We start from the raw sequence: 26054 nt of genomic DNA, 5'->3' as shown, positions 1-26054 counted from the left end.
GAATGGAATGAGCCCTCCTTCTTTCTGCTTAAAAAAGAGGAAACTTTTTAAGGTAGAAATCTGGAGCTTCTGCAGATCTTTTATATACAATGTCCCACATACCAAAAAATAGTGGTAAACATGCAAAGAAGTCAGACCATATAACCAACGATTGAGAGAAAAACTACTGGTGTCAGTAGACAAAGACTATAATGCAATTTTGATGAATATATTCAAGAAAACAGGAAAAATGGACAGAAAAGATCAAATAAAAAATTTCACCTGAGAATTATAATCTATTTTAAAAAGCAAAGAGCTGATAGGAAAGTAAATTGAGGCAACCACTTTGAAAAACTGTTTGGCAGTATCTACTAAAGCTTAATCTACACATTTCCTGTGACCTAGCAATTCCCTCCAAGATAGATACAGGAACAGAAAGACGTGTATAGAATGTTCATGATAACACTACTTATAAGAGTACAAAACACAACACTACTTATAAGGGCACAAAACAGAAAGCACTCAAATGGATACATACCATGGTAGCATATTTATACAACAGAATATTATACAACAATGAGAATGAATGATCTAACTATATGCAACAATACAGATGAATCTTACAAACATAATGATGGGCAAAAAAAGCTAGGCACAAGAGTAAATGGTGTATAATTTCATTTCTATAAAGTTCAAAAACAGGCAAAAGTAACACATGGTACTAGAAGTCAGGGCAGTAGGTATCCATGTGCGAAGTGAGGGGTAGTAGCAGATGAAAGGGGGTTTGACACATTAGCAGTGCTTCTAGGGTACTAGTAATAGCTATTTTTCCAACCAGGGACTGGTTATACAGGCATGAAAATTAATCAAGCTACATTCCATGTACAATTTTCTCTATGTATACTATACTTCAGTAAAATGTCTAAAATTACTGCTAAAATGTGCAAACACAAGATTGGTCAGAATCAAAGTCTCCTAAGAAGAGCACTCTATCTTAAACTATTTTGAGTCCCTTATTTTAAAAAATGTAAGAGAAATGGGATACTAGACATGAAATCTTAGTAATAATCAACCTCATAACATTTACATGCAACTTCTTTAACTACAAGCTGACTTAAGAAAAACCTAAGAGTTCCAACTCAAAGCCACTTTCAAATGGCTAAATTAAGCTTTCTGTGAGAGAAAATTATAACCCTTAAAATAATGTAAAATATGTGGATTATTCAGTGTATTTTTTCAAATAGTTACCTATTATTATTGGATTAATCTGAAAATTCAAACATTCTGTGTTCAATTTAAAGAATTACATTTTCTTTAAAATCTTTCAAAGAATGGGGTTTTGTAAATTACTGGCATTCTTAATGCTTTGTGTAAGAAATCAGGAAATTGGCCCTGGCAGGTGGCTCAGGCCGGTAATCCCAGTACTCTGGGAGGCCAAGGTGGAAGCATCACTTGAGGCCAGGAGTTTGAGACCAGCCTGGTCAACAAGGTGAAACTCCACCTCTACTAAAAATACAAAAATTAGCCAGGCATGGTGACAGGCACCTGCAATCCCAGCTATTTGGGAGGCTGAGGCAAGAGAATTGCTTGAACCCAGGAGGCGGAGGTTGCAGCGATCCGAGATGGTGTCGTTTGCACTCTAACCTGGGCAACAGAGTGAGAAATCAGGAAATTGTACTCTCAGCATCTCCAACTCATATTTTTCCCCAAATTACTCTTAGAAACAGAAAACCTATCAATACACAGACACCCCTCTTCCCACACAGGTGGCCCTTCCCTTTCTAGCCATCTTCCAAATTTCCTACCATTTTTGATGACCTCCTACCTCTCCCGAAGAAGGAAAAAAAAAAAGGATAATATCACATGAAAACATGAAACTTCACTCTTCCTCTTCCCCCTAGTTCTGACAGCTAGCTTTTATTGCTCCTACTTCATGCCAGGCATAATGCAGGTTAAGAATTTACAAATACTTTCTTTCAATTTCACAACTAAAGAGGTATCCACTTTGCAGATAAGGAAACTGAGAACTAGAGAGGCTCAGTACTTTGTCTATGGGCACATAGCTAGTTAACAGCAGGAACTGAATTAAAATGTAGGCCGGTCAGACTTTACACTCTTCCAGCATAGAGATTACAAGGCCAGGATTGGAACCCAGGTCTGACAAACTCCAACACCTGTGCTCTCCATGCCACTGCTTCTCCATGAATACTTTTGCAAGCATGTCACAGTATCATACCTTTATTTCAAAGGGACTCACTGGACAGCTACACCAGAGGGGAGACACTGGAAAGAGGATTCCAGTTAGGAGCCTGCTTTACTAAATCAGTGAAGGGGTTAGTACCGTCTGAAGCAGGGTAGTAATAAGGAAATGGAAAAAAAGGGGATGGATATGAGAGGTGTCACTGAAGTAGAGGAGACAAGCTTTATGAAGAAGGGTGTGGGTAACCAGGAGGACCAGAAAAAAAAAAGTAGTAGCTAGAGACATGGTACCCACGCTTCACACTTGAGTGGCACGTGAATTAGAATCCCTGGACTTAAAAAGATAGTCTGATGGTACTCTGTATTTCCAGAATCAGCAGCACCTGGCCAGAAAATCATGCAGCAGTAACACCTGAGAACCTCAGCTACTCTTGAAAGACCCACATACAATCCTGCCATGATCGGTAGAACATAGTTAGCTTTCATAAGTCACATGAAAAAGAGACAAACCACTCCCAAAAAACAAAGAGCACTTGCATAAAAGCTGGAAGAGCTTTCTTGCTTTACGGATCAGAAGCAAGAAACATGCTTTTGGTTCTACAGGGCTATCTTATACCTACCCTCTTATTCAGGCATCAGTTTGGGGTTCTTATGGAAGACAAGCAACCATGGTTCAAATGTCAAATCCAAGCATATCACAGGCTGGGTGTGGAGGCTCACGCCTGTAAATCCTAGCACTTTGGGAGGTCAAGGCGGGAGGATCACTTAAGGTCAGGCGTTCAAGACCAGCCTGGCCAACATGGCAAAACTCTGTCTCTACTAAAAATACAAAAATTAGCTGGGCATGGTGGTGGGTGCCTGTTATCCCAGCTACTCAGGAGGCTAAGACAGGAGGATCGCTTGAATCCGGGAGGCAGAGGTTGCGGTGAGCTGAGATTGCACCACTACACTTCAGCCTGGGGAGACAGAGCGAGACTCTGTCTCAAAAAACAACAACAAAACCGTATCATCATTTGTCAAACCTTGATGACTGCAACAAAATCTTTATAGCCAATGGGCTCAACATGCTTTGCTAACTTCTTAGGATTATAAAGGTCAGTAACTTTAAAGCCATACTTCAGTCTAACAGAGAATGTTTAACTCTGTGAGGTAGTCACAATGAAGCCAAATGTAAGTAATCCATGGGCTTTGATTCTCAAGTTCATTATGAATACAAGAAATTACTTTCCTACTTTGAATGAACAAAAACAACTACATGTTATACATTTCTCATTAGCTCACTGTGGCTAAAATGTTTACTTTGAGGAGAACACAAGGAAAAACAATTATACAAGATTCTCAAGTTAAACAGAAGTATAAGAGTTTACATTTTCTCTCACCTGACTGATTTTTATCATGCTCTGCAGAGCTGTGAGTATGACCCCTGGAAGAACTAAAAGGCTGGCTACTCAAAAGGTTATCACACTGCAGACTGTGGCAGAAGTTCTCAAGAAAGCGAAGAGCAAATGATGCACTGTTCACTGGAGGGAGCTGGATGGAATGAGTTTCCCCATCAAAGGAGGCTATTGGGGAAAAAAAGGATGTCAAGAGTAATCTCAGAGAGATGAGAAATACGACAGTAATTTTTAAAAAAATCATCACTTTAGGAAAGGTATTATAAGTCTAATTTGTGGTTTTTGTAATTCATAAAGGAATAATCTTAAATTATAAAAGCTCCTCTCATTCAAACACAATAGCCTGTATTGGCAAAAACATCCTCATTTGAAAATATTCTTAAGTCAACAACAACAGAAACTCACTGATCTATGTAACACTTTCTTCTATTCCAAATATTCCATGGGTATGAATGTTGTAATGTCTGATCACAGCTACCAACTGCATCTTCTTGCTTAATGACTTCTTGAGTCGCATTTTTATTTAGAGCTTCTTATAGATAAAACATATTATCAACCAAGGTACTTTGCCTATAGTGAGCTTAACACAGCATGTAAAATGAAGAATCTGTGACTTTTGTCCCAATTTACATTATTCTGACATCATTTGTCCATTTTAAAAGTAAACTTTTCAAACCAGGGCTTAAAGTCTATAAACATATAACTCCTATAAATATTCTATTATACTAATATAATAAATATTACAGGCTAAGTGCAGTGGGTCACACCCGTAATCCCAGCATTCTGGGAGGCCAAGGTAGGCAGATCACATGAGGCCAGGAGTTCAAGACCAGCCCGGGCAACATGGCAAAAACCCTGTCTCTACTAAAAATATAAAAGTTAGCCAGGCATGGTGACACATGCCTATAATCCCAGCTACTCAGGAGGTTAAGGTGGGAGAATCGCTTGCACCTGGGAGGTGGAGGCTGCAGTGAACCGAGATCACACCACTGTACTTCAGCCTGGGTGACAGAGTGAGACCCTGTTCTAAAAAAAGAAGGAGGAGGAAGAAAGAAGAAGAGGAAGGGGAGGGGGCGGGGGAAGAGAGGGGGGAGGAGGGAAGGGAGGGGAGAAGAAGGGAGGGGAGGGGAGGGGAGGGGAGGGCCTGAATTAGACAAGCATACCAGTTATCACTTCTCCTCCACGATTATCTGGCTTCAGGTATCCAAAAACAGTTTTAGTTTCAAGGGCACAATCCACACAAGCCTGCACAATCCGGCGAAGCACCACATTCACGGGGCCTGGGCCAAAGTGGTCAGGCAGCTGCTGGATTCTCTTGGGATCCAGGTGAGGGCCAAAGTTTCCATGTTTGTTTACATAGACACAGACTTGAGGAAAAATACATATGCAGACATAACAATGAGACTGATTAAAAGAAATTTTGTGAAAATACTACATAATCAATTACTATATCCCACTAGCCACTTCACTCACAGAAAACCTAAATATAGTTAATATCAATGATCATTTCTGTTACCTAAAAATATGTAGGTAAATATATTTTTACATTCATGCAACCATACATTCATACTGAACCCACAAAGAAACCATCAAAATGTTTACTCAATTTTTTAGAATCTTGTCCAAACTGATGATATAAAACCTACAGACATTTTAGGAACATCACAAAAACAATTCTTCATACATTCCCACATTATATAAAATGGCACAAAGACAGATGAATATTTTCATCTTTTAATTGTATACACAGTACAAGAATTTCCTTTCAAAATGGGTCATCTTGCTATGCTCTTTTTTGAACTGAATTTCTTTTAAATCACCAATACTACACCTCAATTATATTTTCTAAAGTAACCAAATAATTTAAGATATACATAACAGTTAAGTTCTATTGATATATATTAATATTTTATTAATTTTAAGAAAATAAAAATGTTCCTTCTATATATACCAAGATTCACAGAAGAAAATTTTAAAATAAACTCTTTCCTTAGTATAATAAAAGCATATGATATAGAAGCAATTCATCTATAATCACATAAATGCCAACTTCCAATAATTTTCTTTACTGAGAATCAACAAACGCAAATCAATATACACTATAAAAACATGAGGGAGGCTGGGCGCAGTTGCTCATGCCTGTAATCCCAGCACTTTGGGAGGCCGAGGTGGGTGGATCAACTCAGGTCAGGAGTTAGAGACCAGCCTGGCCAACATAGCAAAACCCCATCTCCACTAAAAATACAAAAATTATCTGGGTGTGGTGGCACATGCCTGTGGTCCCAGCTACTTGGGAGGCTGAGGCAGAAGAATCGCTTGAACCCGGGAGGCAGAGGTTGCAGTGAGCCAAGATCGCGCCACTGCACTCCACTCTGGGTGATGAAGTGAGACTGTCTCAAAAAACAAAAAACAAAAAAAAAACAAAACATGAGGGCACATTACTACCAAAAATAAAATAAATTGTTCCCCTAAGAAGCACGTTATTTTTAATCCATTAATTAATATTGCAAAACTTTCACACACACATAGTCTATATTTAGTATAAGAAAACTGATCAATCTCACTTTTGCTCTGTTGAAATACACAATTCAACTTTGTGGCAACAGCCAGAGGAAGGACTATGTTATCCTTCAGAAATGAAATAGCAATTAAAAATTCAACCCACGGTGCTGATGGCATGGACAAATTCTACTGAATACAAGTGAAGCTAAACAAGGATTTCAATATTTTATCTCCTTTGTGTTATATCCATTCAGCTAGTCTTTCCTGCTAATTAAAAATCAGAAATAATAAACTGAAAAAAATGAGATATGTTACAATCATTTTTAAAGTGACTTCTATTTTTAAAAAACTAAATTTACTTTTAATCAGAAAAGAACAATTAAAAGGAAAAAAAAGTCCAGGGAATAGGACAGTGTAAGGGAGATAATTTTTAAAAGGCATTAAGAAAAGGTTTGAGGTAGCTTTGAAAATACATACAATACAAAAAGACAAATTTTGAAATGAGATAAAGGGAAACCAAGAATAGATTTGACAATAATGTAAATTTCATAAATCTTACTTAAATGGATAAAATACTTTAAGAGTATCTGAATTTTCAAGTGACTCATGTATTTAAAGACTTTTTCCTTAATGTAAAATGGAATAATCAGAATTTCAAAATACTTTAATATGAAAAATGCTAAGATAAATGTTTAATATTATCATCTTTTTCCCCTACTATTTTATCTCCAGGACTTCGAAGACACTGAAAATAATACAGGATAAAAGATTAGTAATTCTATACTATTTTTAAAATATGAATTTACCTGTAGACATCACTATTTTACATGGCCCAGAAGCAGCATCTTTATATAACATGCCTCGGTCTCTGGTCAGCGATTTTAGAGAAGCTGCAGATGTAGAACATATCACAGGCAAAGGTTTTTCCTGTTAAAAAGAAAGGGAAAAAAATACAAGTATAAAATACTCATTAATATATTCTTAGATAACAAAGTCAGAAAATTATAAATATCATTGGTTTACAAAATTATTAGTTATCAGAAGTCCTCAGGTTGGAAACTCCTGTGTGTGTCATGAACTCCAGAACTTTCCAAACTGAGCTTCTCAGAGGTCCATGAACTGTCCAGGTAGGGGAGGAAGAGACCAGATGGCTGGGATTCCCTGTCCTACCCCTGCTCCAACTAATCACACCTTAGCCAAATTAGTTTATTCTGTAAAACTTACTTTATTTTTTGAGGTTCCCTGTAAGACAAGTTTTTTCACATTGCTAAAGAAAAGTCTGTAAATCTCTAACCCAGAGCAATACATCCAATAGAAAAAAAATCTCAGCAAGGCAGAGGACAGAGTTTATTTTCAGAAAGAAGTTGCTCATCTAGTCTTCGCTGTGTCTAACCCACATTTCTCCATATTACATACAATAATTCTGACAAAATCACAACAGATGGCTTGCTAAAGTCTATACAAAATTATGCCTATCGCCTATAAGAACCAATGTCTCCTGAGCATTGTTAAAGTTCACTAGTATTTTGTTTATTTTACATCAACTCTTGGGGATTTCCAGGAGCTACCTTCAAACATGACTCTCCAATATAAGAGAAGGGACACCTGTGCATAGAAAAGGTAATAACAGAGGACTTTTAAAAGGCAGGAGCAAAGGAGTAAAAAATAGAACATTCAATGTTGCTGGAATTTATTTGCTTAAATTAATGACTGTCGTTTGGGTTGACAGTAATCTAGTAAATCACGTTATTGTTTATTTAACATTGATACAATTTTTTTATCAATGTTAAAGAAACAAAAAATGTGACTTTTTTTTTTTTTTTTTTTTTTGTCTTACTATGTTGCCCTGGCTGGATTTGAGCTCCTGGGCTCAACAGATCCTCCTACCTCTGCCTCCCAAAGTGCCGGGATTACATGGCATGCACCACTGCCTGGACACAATCATGTTATTTTTCAGTACTGAATTATAATTACTGGGTTGATCATATCATTCTTTCACTATTTTAAAAATCTGAAATCTGAATCCTTTGTCTTGAGACATACCAAGATAGCATGTTTGCACTAACACTGCAAATTGAATAAAGGTACATTTATTTAGAAAATGTGCTCCTGCACTCCTCCCTTAAGGGGAGGAAGAAAATGACAACTTGTATCCAAATATAACATAGACCCCATAAATATATACAAGTATTACATATTCATAATAAAAAGTAAAAAATTTTTTAAATAATTTTTACAAGAGTATAGTAACTGTCCCTTCTCCATCCCCATCATCAAATAAACAATGTTTTCAAACAGAGCTCTCCAAAATTATCAAATTAGCTTGGAACTGGAAACTAAAGGAATCAAAGGAAACTATTTGGTGTTATCTTATATTTTCACCATTATATCAACTAATCACAAAGACATTTCAGAAGCTGGAAAATACACAGATATGTTAATTTTTTTAATGCATTTAAAATATTATTTCACTTTAAATTTCACTATTAACTTTTATTTTTCATTTAAAATTATCTGCTACCATTTATATTAGAACAATTTGCTTGATTTTTTTCAGCGTTCACGACTATATTTTTGAAATATTTAGCTTTGACTTTTGATTTTTATTTTGTAAATTTTGAGTGTTTTTAAAGAATATCAGTATCAATATATTTTTAAATGTTATTTTTTTTTCCCTACAGCAAACATAAGTTGAAACAAAATGGAAATGTTACAGCTACTGATATCAGATGGCTGAACTCAGGAATGTGTAAGATAATACTGCTGGCATTTAATTCAGTCAGCCCCAAGAGATCTGAAAAGATTCTATGTCTTTATATTTAGAGTGCATCTCTTGTAGACAGGATATATTTGGGTCTTTAAAAAAAAAAAATCCAAGTTGATAATCTCTGTCTTTTTAACCAAAAAGGATAATCCACTAACTTTTCATGCAATTACTAGTATGTTTGGATCTGGGTCTACTTTTTTTTTTTTTTTTTTGAGATGGAGTCTCACTCTGTCACCCAGGCTACAGTGCAGTGGCGAAATCTCAGCTCACTGCAACCTCCGCCTCCTGGGTTCAAGCGATTCTCGTGCCTCAGCTTCCTGAGTAGCTGGGATTACAGGCACCTGTGAGCATGCCTAATTTTTGTATATTTAGTAGAAATGGGGTTTTGCCATGTTGGCCAGGCTGGTCTCGAACTCCTGACCTCAGGTGATCCACCAGCCTCAGCCTCCCAAAGTGCTGGGATTACAGGTGTGAGCCACCATGCCTGGCTGGATCTACTATTTTATTGCCTGTTTTTGATTTGTCTCCTCTGTGTTTGGTTCTGTTTCTCCTTTTCCTTTCCTTTTTTTTCTCCCTTTGAGACAAGGTTTCACTCCTGTCACCCAAGCTGGAGTGCAATAGCACCATCTCAGCTCACTGCAACCTCCACCTCCTAGCAATTTTTCTGCAATTCTTCTGCTGCCTCAGTTTCCCATGTAGCTGGGGCTACATGCGTGCGCCACTGCACCCAGATAATTTTTGTATTTTGTGTAGAGATGGGGTTTTGCCATGTTGCCCAGGCTGGTCTCAAACTCCTGGGTTCAAGCACTCTTTCTGCCTTGGCCACCCAAAGTGCTGGGATTACAGGCATGAGCCACTGTACCCAACCCCTCCTTTCCTTTTGTTAATAGTTTATATTCCTTAGAATATTTTATATTGAATATATTTGAATATTCAAATATTCCTTAGAATTACATTTTAATTTTCTATTGGCTTTTTAGCTATACTTCTTCGCATTTTTTTTTTTAACAATACGTCCTGGGGATTAGAATGTACATCCTTAACTTTCCACAAGCCATATAAAGTTAATATTGTACCACTTCACATAAAATGGTGAAATCTTGCAATGATATAGGATCCATATCCCCCACGTCAGGCCTTTATACTACAATTGTTTCATGTCTGTTTAATATAAACTCTGCAACACTGTATTGTAATTAGTTACAAATAGTCATATTATTATAAGTCATTTGCATTTACTCAAAGATTTACCATCTTCAAAGCAATTCCTTTCTCTTTGAGAAACCAGGTTTCCATCTGGTCCCATTTTCCTTTAGCCTGATGATTTTCCTTTTAGCATTTCCTGCAGTGCTGGTTTGACAGTGATTTATCTTAGTATGCTTTTATCTGAAAATGGAACCGTCTTCACCTTCATTCTTTTTTTTAAGAAATATATCTTTTGTTTCATAGAAAAGAGTAATAAGGAAAAGATTTCCTTCACAATAGCAACAAAAATCATAAAATATGCAGAAATAAATAAGAATAAATGAGAGTATAAATTATATGGAGAAAACTATTGAACTCTACTTAGGAGTCTTTTCTACTTTATTAAGGTATAATTGACAAACAAAAATTATATATATTCTAAGTTCACCTTCATTCTGGAAGAGTATTTTTGATACATATAGACTTTCGGGTTGACAGGGGGTTTTTTTTTGGTTTTTTTTTTTCTTTTCAGTCCTTTAAAGCTGTTCTACTCTCTTCTGGCCTCCATGGCTTTTGATGAGAAATGTCAGCTGTGAATCAAATTTTTGTTTCTCTGCATGTACTTTTTCATTTTTACATTGTTGCCTTTAAGATTTGCTCTGTCTCTGGTTTTCAACAGTTCATCTCTAATATGCCTCAGCTTAGATGTCTTTGTGCTTATTCTGTTTGCTCTTGGTTGAGTAATTTGTGTCTACATATTTCTATCTTTCATGACATTTGGAAAATTTTGAGACATTATTTCTTCAAATATTTTTTGTGCTCCAGTTTCTCTTTCTTTTCCTTTTGGGACTCCAATTACATTGTATTGGACCTTTGATATTATCTAAAAGGTCTCTGGGTCTTTGTTCATTTTCTTTCTCAATCTTAGTCTGAGTTTTTCACCCTGGATAATTTCTATTCTTCTATCTTCCAGTTCATTTCCTCTTTCTTCTGTCATCTCTAGTCAATTCTGGTTAATTCTGTCCAGTGAATCTTTTACTTCAGATACTGTATTTTTCAGTTCCTGAGTTTCAATTTGGCTCCTTTTTATCCTTTGCTTCTCCACTAAGATGGTCTTTTTAATCAGTACAATTGTGTGCGTATATGTGTGTGTGTATGTGTGCGCGTGCGTGTGTGTGTAATTTCATCGAGGACCAGTTGAATAGCCACTTTAAAACTTTTGTTTGCTAGTTCTAATATCTGGGTTATACTTGGGTCTGTCTCAGTTGATTTTCTTTTCTCTTGAAAATATTATTCATTTTACTATGTATTTGGGTAATTTTGAGTTACATTCCAGATGTTACAAAAATTTGTGCAGATTCTAAATTCTGTATTTCTCTGATGATTGTTATTTCTTTTGTTTAGCTAGTAATTACCTTGGCTAGACTTGAACTTTAAATTCTGATCTTGGGCCTAATTTCATCCAGCCTCACTTCAGATCTTTTGCTTTAGCTACACTGGCCTGTGTGTATTAGACAAACATGCTCAGATCAGGGGTCGGTCAGAGACGTTGGTAGACAGAATTTGCAGATCCCCTCTCTGGTCCTTTCCCTTCCAAAATCCATTTCCTTTAACAGCCACAGTTTTCCTGACTTTTCTGTTTTCTGGTTTCCCTAGGACAGATAAATTGTCATTTTTCTACTAATACTCCTGTTGCCTCACATGCTACACAAAGTGTACTTGCTTAAAACCACAACAATGGAAACTCACTTTGTATAACACCCCTTCTCCCAGTCAGTACTTCCCCTGCCACCAGAATCTGTCTGCTTCCATTCACTCTTCAGTGTCTTCAGGTTGTTGCTTTTTCTATTATTTCTAGGTTTTAGAGTTGACTCCAGCATTATTGAATTCATCACATTGATTCTTCTCTCCCTGCCCCAGTTTATTGAAGTATAATATATGTACAGTAAGATTCACTTCATAATGATTTTTAAAGTATACTGAGTTTCAAATTAACTAGTCTGAACATAAATACACTCATGTATTAATAGTACTTTCATTGTGGTTTTGAAGAAGTAGAACACTGTAAAAAGTTTTAAGTTTACCCAAGCAAAGAAATCTATTGATAGTTATGTGAGGCTTTCAAAAGCCTACATACTCTTAGTACATTCCTAAAGACCCTCATCATACTCTTAGTAAATTCCTAAATTGCATGTTATAAATAATAAGGCACTACAAAAACCTATAATACAAATTAGGAGGAGATACAACTAACCTTTTTTCCTGAGTTTGGACCTTTTTTCCTTGGTGAAATATTTTTAACAGAACTGCTCCTTTTGGGGACTGCAGTAGGTCCAGGTGGTTTAATTCGACCTGATCTCCTGACCTGCTGTGTTGGTAATATTAGAGTAGTTTTCTGTGGAGACTGCATTGAATGCTGGCTCGCTTCGGAAGGAGAAGACTCTGTTTTTGCTATATTCTTTACAATAGGAACTGAGGAAAAAATATAAAAAATATTAAAGTAAATGACACAAGGTATTGTCCTTATGACTCAAAATAAGTTTTACTTGACCTTTAAAACCATTTCCAAAGGTCATTCACTGAAAACCACTTAAAACTAAAAGTACTATCTGAAATGAAGTTTTAGGTATCCTAAGATTTCATATTATCAGAAAATAGTTTAATTCTCCAGAAAAAATAAAGAGACTTTTATTAGAGGAATCAGTAACTTCAACTTAGCGTGGCAAAAATTTCTAGCAACTTACCTATTGGGAACTTCCCATATTTTTATGGGAAGCACAAAAAGGAGTCTCTCCTTCAGAATACACTATCCAATTATGTCACATATAGGAATCATCTCTCACATCAACATAGAAAAACAAAGCAAAGCAATTGCCTAGGGCTCCCACTTCATGTTTCAGAGGGCAGGGGCTCCCTTGCTCTTGACTTTTTTCAGATTTAATGAGGTATAATTGGTAAATAAAAATTATATATTTAAGGTTAATATACATTATGTCCCTATATGTATGTCTACTAATAAAGTTTTATATACTAAAATAGAGACTCTACATTAATGTTGTCATGGAAAGACCACAATCAGACCCAAGTGATTTGTAGCTACTAGCTTCCCTGTAGCCCAATTCAGTTTTAATATTCAAATAAAGGTTACCTGCCAGGTTAATTCTGTCCATGTTCACATTTAAGTAAAAAGAGATATGTTTAATATTAATTCCTTGATAATTTCATTATTACAAATAAATGAATTTTACATAGTAAAAAGCACTAATGCTTAAAAAAGATATTTACAGGAAGAACAATGTAAGTGAAACATTTATACATCTATACAAAAATCAACTACTGTTATTTTGAGGGCTTCATTTTACAAGTCCAAACCAATCTGCTGCTTTGTTCCTCCCATACTCAAAGACGATGTACATGTAAATCTGACCCGCAATAGATAATACTACATCTCTTCTATGACCTTTTTATCTATCTTCTATCACTTACCAAACCAAGAGGAAGGAACAGCCTATCCTGAGCTGCCAGGGCAAAAAGAGGACCACTTCACTGCCAACATCACTTTCCCCCTCATTTACAAGTAGTTCACCTACTTACACTAGCCTCTTTTTTACCACATTGCCATCATCTACTTCATACTCCAGGCTCACTTCCACTTTTCCGAAAAAGTCCAGTAACCTAACACGCATTATTTCTTCATATATAGTCTCCCTGTCATCATCTTAAGGAATTTGACCATCATACTCTTGGATGCTTCATCATCCTGACCTTATCACTGGAGAGTTCAGCTCTTTCCTGAAATGGCTGGAGTTGGCAATTTCTGAAACTCTTCTATCTCTAAGACAACCAACCATGTCCCCTTTCTCCAATTTCAACTTCCTTACCTGTTATCTTTGCTGATACCCACTTCACATTCTCATTATGACATCTGATCAGGCTTTATATTCTCGTTATGATATCTATTCACAAGCCCATATTCCATTTTCATCCAATCCATTAGCTTTCTTCTGGCTTTGCTTTACTCCCTACTCAACCCGCACCCAACTGTCCACCTCCACCAAAAACCCCTAACTAGTATCCCTTCTTTTATCACCCTTTGGTCTTTGATCATGTCCAGAACGTCAGTCCCCATCTCTGAGTCACACTATCATCTGCTTTCTCTGGTCCTGAGCTATAGAACAAGGGTCAGCTATCTTTTTACAGGAAGGGTCAGATACTAAATATCTCACGCTTTGAAGCTCACATAAGGTCTCTGTCGTACATTCGTGTTTCTTTTTTCTTTTCTTTTTTTTTTTTTTTTTGAGACAGAGTCTTGCTCTGTCACCCAGGCTGGAGTGCAGTGGCGGGATCTCAGCTCACTCAAGCTCCACCTCCCAGGTTCACGCCATTCTCCTGCCTCAGCCTCCGGAGTAGCTGGGACTACAGGCGCCTGCTACCACGCCCAGCTAATTTTTTGTATTTTGTAAAAGAGACAGGGTTTCACCATGTTAGCCAGGATGGTCTCAATCTCCTGACCTCGTGATCCGCCCGCCTTGGCCTCCCAGAGTGCTGGGATTACAGGCGTGAACCAACACGCCTGGCCCTTTTTTGTTTCTTTGTTTGCTTATTTTTCTACAATCAATTAAGAATATAAAAAAAAAATTCTTAGCTTATAAGCTACATGAGCTGGATGTGGCCCTCAGGATACTGTTTGCCAACTCCTGCTTTAGAACATTAAGATGCTACTAGTGTCTATAAAATCCATGCTAACCTCAACTGAGGAGTCACTGCTACAACTCACTGATTTCCAAGTATATTTCCATGGTAGAAGGCTTCTCCCTATTTAAGTTCCCATCTCCCTCTTTCTCTATTCCATTCAGAAAATGACCCAATCTTCTACTTTATGAGAAGATTAAAGGCTATCTTTTGGGGGGTAAACTTAAAAATCCCATTTCTCTGGCTGGGCGCAGTGGCTCACGCGTGTAATCCCAGCACTTTGTGAGGCTGAGGCAGGTGGATCACCTGAGGTCAGGAGTTCGAGACCAGTCTGAACAACATGTTGAAACCCCATTTCTACTAAATAGAAAAAATTAGCCAGGCATGGTGGCGCATCTACTTGGGAGGCTGAGGCAGGAGAATCACTTGAAACCAGGAGGCAGAGGTTGCAGTGAGCCGAGAATGCGCCACTGCACTCCAGCCTGGACAAGAGTGAAACTCCATCTCAAAAATATATAAATATAAATAAAACCCCATTTCTCCATCTTAAAATACTTTTATTTTCAACCATTCTCTTGTTCTTCTCTTACAATGAATGAGAAGTTTTCTCTCTAGTTTTTGAAGTCCAATCTTTTATTTATATCTTAACAACATCTTCCTTTGGTTCCTACGGGACATTTTGGTTTTAATTATCTCTTCTCTCCTCAAGGTATTTGATCACTCAATCCCCAATTCCTTGGTGTCTCTTACAACTTTCACATATCCTTTATTTTGAAGTTACCTCCCTGTTTCTGATACACTTTCAAGCCCTTGAGTGAATTCCCTCTTTCCACTCACTACTATGAATAAAACATCAAGAAGAATTGCCTATACTTAACATTTCAATTTCCTTATTATTCCATTTCCTTAGCCCCTGTAATAAACTTTTCTTCCCCCAAACATATTTTAAAGAAATTATTTTCCAAGGTCATTAAGTGACCTCTTTTTAGTTACTGATATGGCTAGGCTTTGTGTCCCCACCCAAATCTCATCTTGAATTGTAATCCCCATAATCCCCACATGGCAAGGGAGAGACCAGGTGGAGGAAATTGAATCATGGAGGCAGTTTCCCCCATGCTGTTCTCGTGATAGTAAGAGAGTTCTCATGAGATCTGATAGTTTTATAAGGGGCTCTTCCCACTTCGCTCGGCACCTCTCTCCTTCCTGCCGCCTTGTGAAGAAGGTGCATTGCTTCCTCTTTGCCTTCCACCATGAATGTAAGTTTCCAGAGGCCTCTCCAGCCATGCTGAACTGTGAGTCAATTAAACCTCCTTTATAAATTATCCAGTTTTGGGCAGTTCCTTATAGCAGTATGAAAACAGACTAACAAAATTACTAAACCCAAATAAAACGTTCACTCTCTTGACCAATCTACTGATCTCTGCAGTTCTAGTTCCCAACTCTAAATATATAGAATGAAGAAGAGGAATAATTGAGCTCCAGATCTGGGTTCAAATTCCTGTGCCAGGTTGGTTTAAGACAGAACCTAGGAGTATAGGAGGTCCACAAAAAATACTGAATGAACAAATGAAAAGTATTTTCAGCCTGCAAGTCAATACTATACCCCCAAAACTAGTATATTCTATATAAAATAAGCAGTTAAATTGTAGTAAATAAAACGGTAACTTTACAGAACATAGCAACTATAATGAAATCAATATTTGATCTAACTATTTTGGCATTTGAAAACTGAAGCTATAGTTTCAAATAGTCCCCTAAAATATATATATTTGTTCCACATTATAATAAAAACTCTTTGATGTATGGCATATATGTATGTATGAGCAAAGTTTTTAAAAAGTACTATATATATATATATATTTTTTTTTTTTTTTTTTTTTTGGAGACAGAGTCTCACTGTGTCACCCAGGCTGGAGTGCAGTGGCGTGATCTTGGCTCACTGCAACCTCCACCTCCCCGGTTCAACCAGTTCTCCTGCTTTAGCCTCCCAAGTAGCTGGGACTACAGGCACGTGCCACCATGCCCGGCTGATTTTTGTACTTTTAGTAGCGACTGGGTTTCATTATGTTAGCCAGGCTGGTCTCAAACTCCTGACCTCAGGCAATCCGCCCGCCTGGCCTCCCAAAGTGCTGGAATTACAGGTATAAGCCACCGAGCCCGGCCAAAAATTTTTAAAAATGAACAAAATTTCACTTTATAAAGCAGGCTTTTCAAATTCAAGGACTCAGTTTTTGGGGTTTTGTTTTTTGTTTGAGACAAGGTTTCACTCTGTCATCCAGTGCAGATGTGCAGGAGTGAAGTGATGTGATCATAGCTCACTGAAGCCTTGAACTCCTGGGCTCAAGTAATCTTCCCACCTCAGCCTCCTAAGGACTCGATTTTATTTATTGCCATATCCCCAGCACCTAGAATAAAATACTTTTTAAACCGATTTAACTAAAAAGGCAAGAGTAACCATTCAACATATTATACATCAAAATTAAACTCCCAGGAGCAATCATATAACATACATATAGATACACATACATATATACATACATGCACCATGCTGAAACTCTATTCAGTATTAAACTACTTGAAATAGAAAATGGATTTGTTTAAATAAGGTTAAAACTATATATAAAACTTCAAACTGTGTGTTCATAGTGGTCGCAAAATGAATAAATATCTTTTTGAAAAAGTTATGTGAAATATAAAGAAGGATACGCTACTCATCTTTAATAAAACTTTTATGTAAACAACTAACACAAAATTTACCTGGTTCTTCAGCTTATCTTCAGACAGAACAGAAAATGTCCGGGTAAGAAAAACATCCAAGAAATGATAATTATGGAATTATGGAAATGAAAAATAAATTAACAAATCTTGGGAAACAATCTAGACGGCAAGGAGTAAAGCCAACAGGGGGCCTGGAAGCCTGGAATGAGGGAAACTAGAGAAAGAAAGGAGATAGGTGCCAATATTTACTGGCTACCCATTACATGCTAGGCACTTCAATATGTATTATTGCATGAAATCCTCCCAAACATCCTATGAGGTAGATATTGTTTCCTCACTTTACACATGAGGAAACATAGGCTCTGTGATGTTAGGTAACTGTGCCAAGAGCACCCATTTGGTTAACAGAGTTTGCCTCCTAAGCTCATGCCTTTTCCAATATGCCACTCTGCTTTCTGTCCTCTAACAACAACAACAACAACAAAGCCCAAGCCCATCATCAAATTCACTCCCGAGTCAAGGTGCGTTTTTTTGTTTGTTTGTTTTTTGTTTTTTTTAATGACCCAAAGGACAACCTCGTGAACTCCTATGTGCTGTTTCACTATATAGTCAATAGTCAAGAGGTGCTCTCTGACAGGGACTCTTAGTTTAGAAAAAAAAAAAAAAAAAATCAGATGTGAAAGCATGTTTATAAGGAAAAATATTAACAAGCAGAGTAGCCCCCCCTCCACTTATCCATATATTCTGGGGGACACATTCTAAGACGCTCCCCCACCCCCCTGCCCAGTGGACGCCTGAAACTGCCGATAGTATCAAACCCCATATATACTATGTACGAATTTCTTTTCCCTTCTTTGCAATTTCATAGATAGAAGTTTTGTTCTTACTGTAGACCTTGGCAACCTAAGCATATGACTTTTGTCTTTCCTTATTCAGTCAAGAACTTTCACTTTTTTATTTAAAGGAAGCCTAGAGTTCATATACACTCAGCTGTGCCACCCAATGCCTCTGCTTGGAACTTTGTTCCATGTCCCACAGAGCCCAGATTGCCACAAACTAATCAATCATGGGCAGCAATAAGAGCAAAGTGGAGATAGGTCAGGTATAAACGCCATGAGCTTCCTTCATTTGCTCCTGCTGCCATCCCACACCATAACACTGGCTTCCTTGACTGGCATCTTCAGATACTGTTCTATTTCTTCTCTCCCTTCCCTCTACCTGTATCAGAAGAGCCACCCATCCCATCCCAGAGGCCAACCTTGCTTTGGGAATTAAACATTCATAACAGCCAAGTCTGCTTTTCCTCTGAAAATACCTTTTGAATACTCAAGGACTGTTACTGTCAGATAAGAGTGACTTTACCTCTCCATAAGCATAGTAGAAGTATTTTACATGTATGTTTATCTCCTTATCTTCAGCAACAACAAAATATTCTTTAAGAACACCTCAAAGGCTGAGGAAAACTCTAGAAGGAAACCACAAGGGGTAGATACCAGTGGAAAGGAAAACAAGGAAGCATGTTCCTGGTACTTATCACAACAGGCATCTGGAAATCAGAGGCCAGCTGAACACTAAGAATTTTCTCAGAAGAGGTGGGGTAGAGATCACATGAACATGGGGCTCTGTTACCAATTGCTCTTTACAGCTGCTATTCCTTTCCCTGCTTCTCACTATCTATTGTAGGAACACTCGTTCCAGACTAGGTTCAAATCCAGCTTTGCCACACAATACCTCCTATGAGATTTGGGGCAGATTATTTAAATTTTGCATGTGGCACATTTAATCAACAGCAGCACCACTCATATCACCATCCCTGTGTCTATTCCTATCCTCCTTTCCCAGGCCCTAAAGGTGTTCCTTGCCCTCTTCTATCAATGGATTAGAGACTGGGGAAGGTTTGTTGCCACTGCCTGACAAATGGAAGGAAAAAAGTTTCCTCCAAAGAAGGAAATCCTACTTACCTACACTCTCCCTAGCTAATACCTTCTCTACTTCCTTTTAAGACTAAGCTATTTTCTCATTTTTCAACTTGCTATAATAACATTTCCACAGATACCACCTTTAGGGAACCTCTGTGTGTTAATATCACCAACAACTTCCCAACAGATATTAACAATGGACGCCTCTTCCTGATCTTATTTATTTTTAGCATTAGACACTTCTGCCTTCTTTTTAAAACTCTTAAGTCTCACATAGCAACTCTTTCCTGAGTTCCCTCCTACTTCCGTCACTTTTCCAGTAGTGTTCCTCAGGACTGACTGCCTTCTCCCCATCCCCACCTCAGTTTTGAGTGCTCTAGTTCAGTCCCATTATTTCAGCTACTGCCTACAGTAATGATTACCAAATCATTCAATCTCATGTTCTCTTGTCTGCTCAAGTGCATGCATACTTGTGCACATGTTTGCCTACTCTCTCTCCCTCTCTCTAGCACAGGCCTCTTGCAAGTTCCAGAGATGTTTTCAATAGCCAACTAGATATCTACATAAGCATCCCAAATTCAACATTTCCAAAAGGAGAATTCATTGTGCTTATCCTAAATGCTCTATCTTGATGAATGACATTACCTATCTGAAGTCAGGAATCTTGAAGTCATCCTTGTATGCTTCCTCCCTCCACATGTCTAGCCAAGCCTACCTCCCAAGTATTTCCCGGATGTGTTCTTCATGCCTGTCAGTGACTTGATTCAGGACCTCATAATGATACAAACACGAGGCAGAGAAATTCTGGGAGGGTGGGTTCCCAGCAAGGGCCCTATCCTCAAGCCGAAAAGCTTGATACCACAGCCCAAAGTGAGAACTTATATCCCTGTTTTACTGCTCAAATGTTGCCTTTTCCAAAACCACCCATGGCCCACCTCACCCCCCATCCTGTGACCATAAAAGCCCCAGTCTCAGCTGGCGGAGTGAGGAGAAGTAGCTGGACCTCACAGACTTTGGTTGGACATCACAGAGAAGCGGCTTGACTTCAGAGGGACAGCTTGCCAGTGTAGCTTCAGGGGAGGATTGCCTTCCTACTCCATCCCCTTTTCAACTCCCCATCCCACTGAGAGCCACCTCCATCAGCAATAAAATGCCCCGCATTTACTATCCTTCAAATTCACTCATGCAACCTCATTCCTCCTGGATGCCAGACAAGAACTTAGGTGCCACAAGTGCAAGAGCAAAAGGCTGTCACACTGACCCTCTACTGAGTTGTTAACACTTAAGCCATCTGTGGACGGCAGAGCTAAAAGAGCACTGACTGTAACACTCCCTCTGGGGCTTCAGGGCTCACAGGTACCCCGCTAGATGCTGCCATGGGGCCCCCATGGAGTTTGCTCTTGCCAGCGCCCAAAAGTGCTCGCCCCGGCTCCTGCACTTGCTCACCTGTGTGTTCCCCTTCCCACAATGGGTGGAGTGTAGCAGGTCCAAGTGAGTGGAGTTTGCCCCTGCCGGCACCAAAGCAGCCAGCTAGTGCACTCCAGTTCCCACCCACGAAGGGGTCAGGGAAATATCCTGCTTCAATAACCTCTCACATAAGCTACAACATTAGCCTCTTAATTGCCATTCCAGGCTGCCCTTTCTGATCCATACTCTAGCCCATAAGCATTATCTTTAGAAAACACAAATTGTATGTCACTTTTTCACTTAAAACTCTTCAGTGATGCCACATTATCTACATGCTAAAATCTTAATTCCCTGGTCTGCTAAGACGCTCTACTATCTGCCCTCTGTGTATCTTCATAGCCCCATCTTTTTTCCCAGCTATCATTATAGATTCTGCCATAATCATCTGTGTAAACCAAAAAATAAAATTCTAAGCCCCACCCCCAACCACTGGAATGGACTTCTTCCTAGGATAGGGCACTTTAAAATTTAACCTGAAAGACTGGTTCAAGTCTGATGAGAAACAGGGGTCGGATATGCCTCATTATACCTTTCCAGCATTAATATCAACACAGACCTTTAGTCTGAAAAGAAACATTTACAATCTATTCTCTCTGAGGCCTGCTACCTGGAGGTTTCATCTACATGATAAAACTTGGTCTCTACAACCTCATACCACAACCCAGACATTTCTTCCTATTGATAACTCTTTCAACCAACTGCCAATTAGAAAAATTTTAACTCATTCAGTATGATATTGGTTGTGGGTTTGTCATAAATAGCTCTTATTGAGATACATCCCACTAATACCTAATTTATTGAGAGTTTTTAGCATGAAGGGCTGTTGAATTTTGTCAAAGGCCTTTTCTCCAACTATTGGGATACTCATGTGGCTTTTGTGTTTGGTTCTGTTTGTATCATAGATTACATTTCTGATTTGCATATGTTGAACCAGCCTTGCATCCCAGGGATGAAGACCACTTGATCATGGTGGATAAGCTTTTTGATGTGCTGCTGGATTTGTTTTGCCAGTATTTTATTGGGGATTTCTGCATCGATGTTCATCAGGGATATTAGTCTAAAATTCTCTTTTTTTGCTGTGTCTCTACCATGCTTTGGTATCAGGATGATGCTGGCCTCATAAAATGAGTTAGGGAGGATTCCCTCTTTTTCTATTGATTGGAATAGTTTCAGAAGGAATGGCACCAGCTCCTTTTTGTACCTCTGGTAGAATTCGGCTGTGAATCCATCTGGTCCTGGACTTTTTTTGGTTGGTAGGCTATTAATTATTGCCTCAATTTCACAGTCTGTTATTGGTCTATTCACAGGGATTCAACTTCTTCCTGGTTTAGTCTTGGGAGGGTGTATGTGTCCAGGAATTTATCCATTTCTTCTAGATCTTCTAGTTTATTTGGATAGAAGTGTTTATAGTATTCTCTGACGGTAGTTTGTATTTCTTTGGGATCGGTGGTGATATCCCCTTTGTCATTTTTTATTGCGTCTATTTGATTCTTCTCTCTTTTCTTCTTTATTAGTCTTGCTAGCGCTCTATCAATTTTGTTGATCTTTTCAAAAAACCAACTCCTGGAGGGTTTTTTGTGTCTCTATCTCCTTCAGTTCTGCTCTGATCTTAGTTATTTCTTGCCTTCTGCTAGCTTTTGAATGTGTTTGCTCTTGCTTCTCTAGTTCTTTTAATTGTGATGTTAGGGTGTCAATTTTAGATCTTTCCTGCTTTCTCTTGTGGGCATTTAGTGCTATAAATTTCCCTCTACACACTGCTTTAAATGTGTCCCAGAGATTCTGGTATGCTGTGTCTTTGTTCTCATTGGTTTCAGAGAACATCTTTATTTCTGCCTTCATTTCGTTATGTACCCAGTACTCAGGAGCAAGTATGTACTCAGGAGCAAGTTGTTCAGTTTCCAAGTTGTTCAGTTTCCATGTAATTGAGTGGTTTTGATTGAGTTTCTTAATCCTGAGTTCTAGTTTGATCACACTGTGGTCTGAGAGACAGTTTGTTATAATTTCTGTTCTTTTACATTTGCTGAGGAGTGCTTTACTTCCAACTATGTGGTCAATTTTGGAATAAGTGCGATGTCGTGCTGAGAAGAATGTATATTCTGCTGATTTGGGGTGGAGAGTTCTGTAGATGTCTATTAGGTCTGCTTGGTGCAGAGCTGAGTTCAAGTCCTGGATATCCTTGTTAACTTTCTGCCTCGTGGGTCTGTCTAATGTTGACAGTGGGGTGTTAAAGTCTCCCATTATTATTGTGTGGGACTCTAAGTCTCTTTGTAGGTCTCTAAAGACTTGTTTTATGAATCTGGGTGATCCTGTATTGGATGCATATATATTTAGGATAGTTAGCTCTTCTTGTTGAATTGATCCCTTTATCATTATCCCTTTACCTTCTTTGTCTCTTTTGATCTTTGTTTGTTTAAAGTCTGTTTTATCAGAGACTAGTATTGCAACCCCTGCTTTTGTTTGTTTTCCATTTGCTTGGTAGATCTTCCTCCATCCCTTTATTTTGAGCCTATGTTTGTCTCTGCACGTGAGATGGGTCTCCTGAATACAGCACACTGATGGGTCTTGACTCTTTATCCAATTTGCCAGTCTCTGCCTTTTAATTGGAGCATTTAGCCAATTTACATTTAAGGTTAATATTGTTATGTGTGAATTTGATCCTGTCATTATGATGTTAGCTGGTTATTTTGCTCGTTAGTTGATGCAGTTTCTTCCTAGCATCGATGGTCTTTACAATTTGGCAAACTGGAACAATTTGAAAACTGGCACAAGACAGGGATGCCCTCTCTCACTACTCCTATTCAACACAGTGTTGGAAGTTCTGGCCAGGGCAATCAGGCAGGAGAAAGAAATAAAGGGTATTCAATTAGGAAAAGAAGTCAAATTGTCCCTGTTTGCAGATGACATGATTGTATGTTTAGAAAACCCCATCGTCTCAGCCCAAAATCTCCTTAAGCTGATAAGCAATTTCAGTAAAGTCTCAGGATACAAAATTAATGTGCAAAAATCACAAGCATTCTTATACACCAGTAACAGACAAACAGAGAGCCAAATCATGAGTGAACTCCCATTCACAATTGCTTCAAAGAGAATAAAATACCTAGGAATCCAACTTACAAGGGATGTGAAGGACCTCTTCAAGGAGAATTACAAACCACTGCTCAAAGAAATAAAAGAGGACACAAACAAATGGAAGAACATACCATGCTCATGGATAGGAAGAATCAATATTGTGAAAACGGCCATACTGCCCAAGGTAATTTATAGATTCAATGCCATCCCCATCAAGCTACCAATGACTTTCTTCACAGAATTGGAAAAACCTACTCTAAAGTTCATATGGAACCAAAAAAGAGCCCGCATTGCCAAGACAATCCTAAGCCAAAAGAACAAAGCTGGAGGCATCACGCTACCTGACTTCAAACTATACTACAAGGCTACAGTAACCAAAACAGCGTGGCACTGGTACCAAAACAGAGATATAGACCAATGGAACAGAACAGAGCCCTCAGAAATAGCATCACACATCTACAACCATCTGATCTTTGACAAACCTGACAAAAATAAGAAATGGGGAAAGGATTCCCTGTTTAATAAATGGTGCTGGGAAAACTGGCTAGCCATATGTAGAAAGCTGAAACTGGATCCCTTCCTTACACCTTACACAAAAATTAATTCAAGATGGATTAAAGACTTAAATGTCAGACCTAAAACCATAAAATCCCTAGAAAAAAACCTAGGCAATACCATTCAGGACACAGGCATGGGCAATGACTTCATGTCTAACACACCAAAAGTAACAGCAACAAAAGCCAAAATTGAGAAATGGAATCTAATTAAACTAAAAAGCTTCTGCACAGCAAAAGAAACTACCACCAGAGTGGACAGGCAACCTACAGAATGGGAGAAAATTTTTGCAATCTACTCATCTGACAAAGGGCTAATATCGAGAATCTACAAAGAACTTAAACAAATTTACGAGAAAAAATCAAACAACCCCATCAAAAAGCGGGCAAAGGATATGAACAGACACTTCTCAAAAGAAGACATTTATGCAGCCAACAGGCACATGAAAAAATGCTCATCACTGGTCATTAGAGAAATGCAAATCAAAACCACAATGAGATACCATCTCACACCAGTTAGAATGGCGATCATTAAAAAGTCAGGAAACAACAGGTGCTGGAGAGGATGTGGAGAAATAGGAACACTTTTACACTGTTGGTGGGACTGTAAACTAGTTCAACCATTGTGGAACACAGTGTGGCGATTCCTTAGGGATCTAGAATTAGAAATACCATTTGACCCAGCCATCCCATTACTGGGTATATACCCAAAGGATTATAAATCATGCTGCTATAAAGACACATGCACACGTATGTTTATTGTGGCACTATTCACAATAGCAAAGACTTGGGATCAACCCAAATGTCCATCAATGATAGACTGGATTAAGAAAATGTGGCACGTATACACCATGGAATACTATGCAGTCATAAAAAAGGGTGAGTTCATGTCGTTTGTAGGGACATGGATGAAGCTGGAAACCATCATTCTCAGCAAACTACCACAAGGACAGAAAACCAAACATCACATGTTCTCACTCATAGGTGGGAACTGAACAATGAGGACACCTGGACACAGGGTGGGGAACACCACACTCCAGGGCCTGTCGTGGGGGGAGGGAGGAGGGATAGCATTAGGAGATATACCTAATGTAAATGACGAGTTAATGGGTGCAGCACACCAACATGGCACATGTCTACATATGTAACAAACCTGTACATTGTGCACATGTACCCTAGAACTTAAAGTATAATAATAATTAAAAAAAAATTAACTCTATGACCTGGAAGTCCCCCCACCTTCAAGCTGTCCCACCTTTCTGGACCAAACCAACGTATTTCTTAAATGTATTTCATTGCAGTTTCATGTCTCCCTAAAATGTATAAAACCAAGCTGCACCCCAACCACCTTGGGCACATGTTCTCAGGATCTCCTGGGGGCTGTGTCACAGGCCAAGGTCACTCATATTTGGCTCAGAATAAATCTCTTCAAATATTTTACAGAATTTAACTTTTCGTCAACATCTGCTCAGTCTTCCATTGTCACTCTTTCTGCCTTCACAGAGACCGGTTCTCTTTTCAGGAAAGGCCTTCCCTTCCTTGTTGTCAATGGCTAAACTATTACACATTCTTCGAAATTCTGCTCAACTACCAGCTCTGTAAAATTCTA

At 38.3% G+C, this 26054-nt stretch overlaps 1 protein-coding gene across 4 annotated transcripts in view; it reads right to left on the bottom strand.

Moving 5' to 3' along the window:
- The window catches only part of SCML2 (Scm polycomb group protein like 2), a 119207-nt gene that overhangs the window by 14189 nt on the left and 78964 nt on the right, over positions 1–26054 (bottom strand). For all 4 annotated transcript variants that reach the window (XM_031660499.1, XM_031660497.1, XM_031660496.1 and 1 more), the window contains 4 exons: positions 12281–12498; positions 6881–7001; positions 4736–4939; positions 3558–3740 (listed from right to left, as the gene is read on the bottom strand). In XM_031660499.1, coding sequence (XP_031516359.1) covers positions 3558–3740; positions 4736–4939; positions 6881–7001; positions 12281–12498 — 726 coding nt within the window. The remainder of the gene's footprint in view (positions 1–3557; positions 3741–4735; positions 4940–6880; positions 7002–12280; positions 12499–26054) is intronic.

The sequence above is a fragment of the Papio anubis genome, chromosome X, assembly GCF_008728515.1.
Source record: "Papio anubis isolate 15944 chromosome X, Panubis1.0, whole genome shotgun sequence".
Taxonomy (NCBI): Eukaryota; Metazoa; Chordata; class Mammalia; order Primates; family Cercopithecidae; genus Papio; species Papio anubis.
The sequence above is the reverse complement of the archived record's forward strand: the minus strand, read 5'-3'. Positions and strand labels throughout refer to the sequence as shown.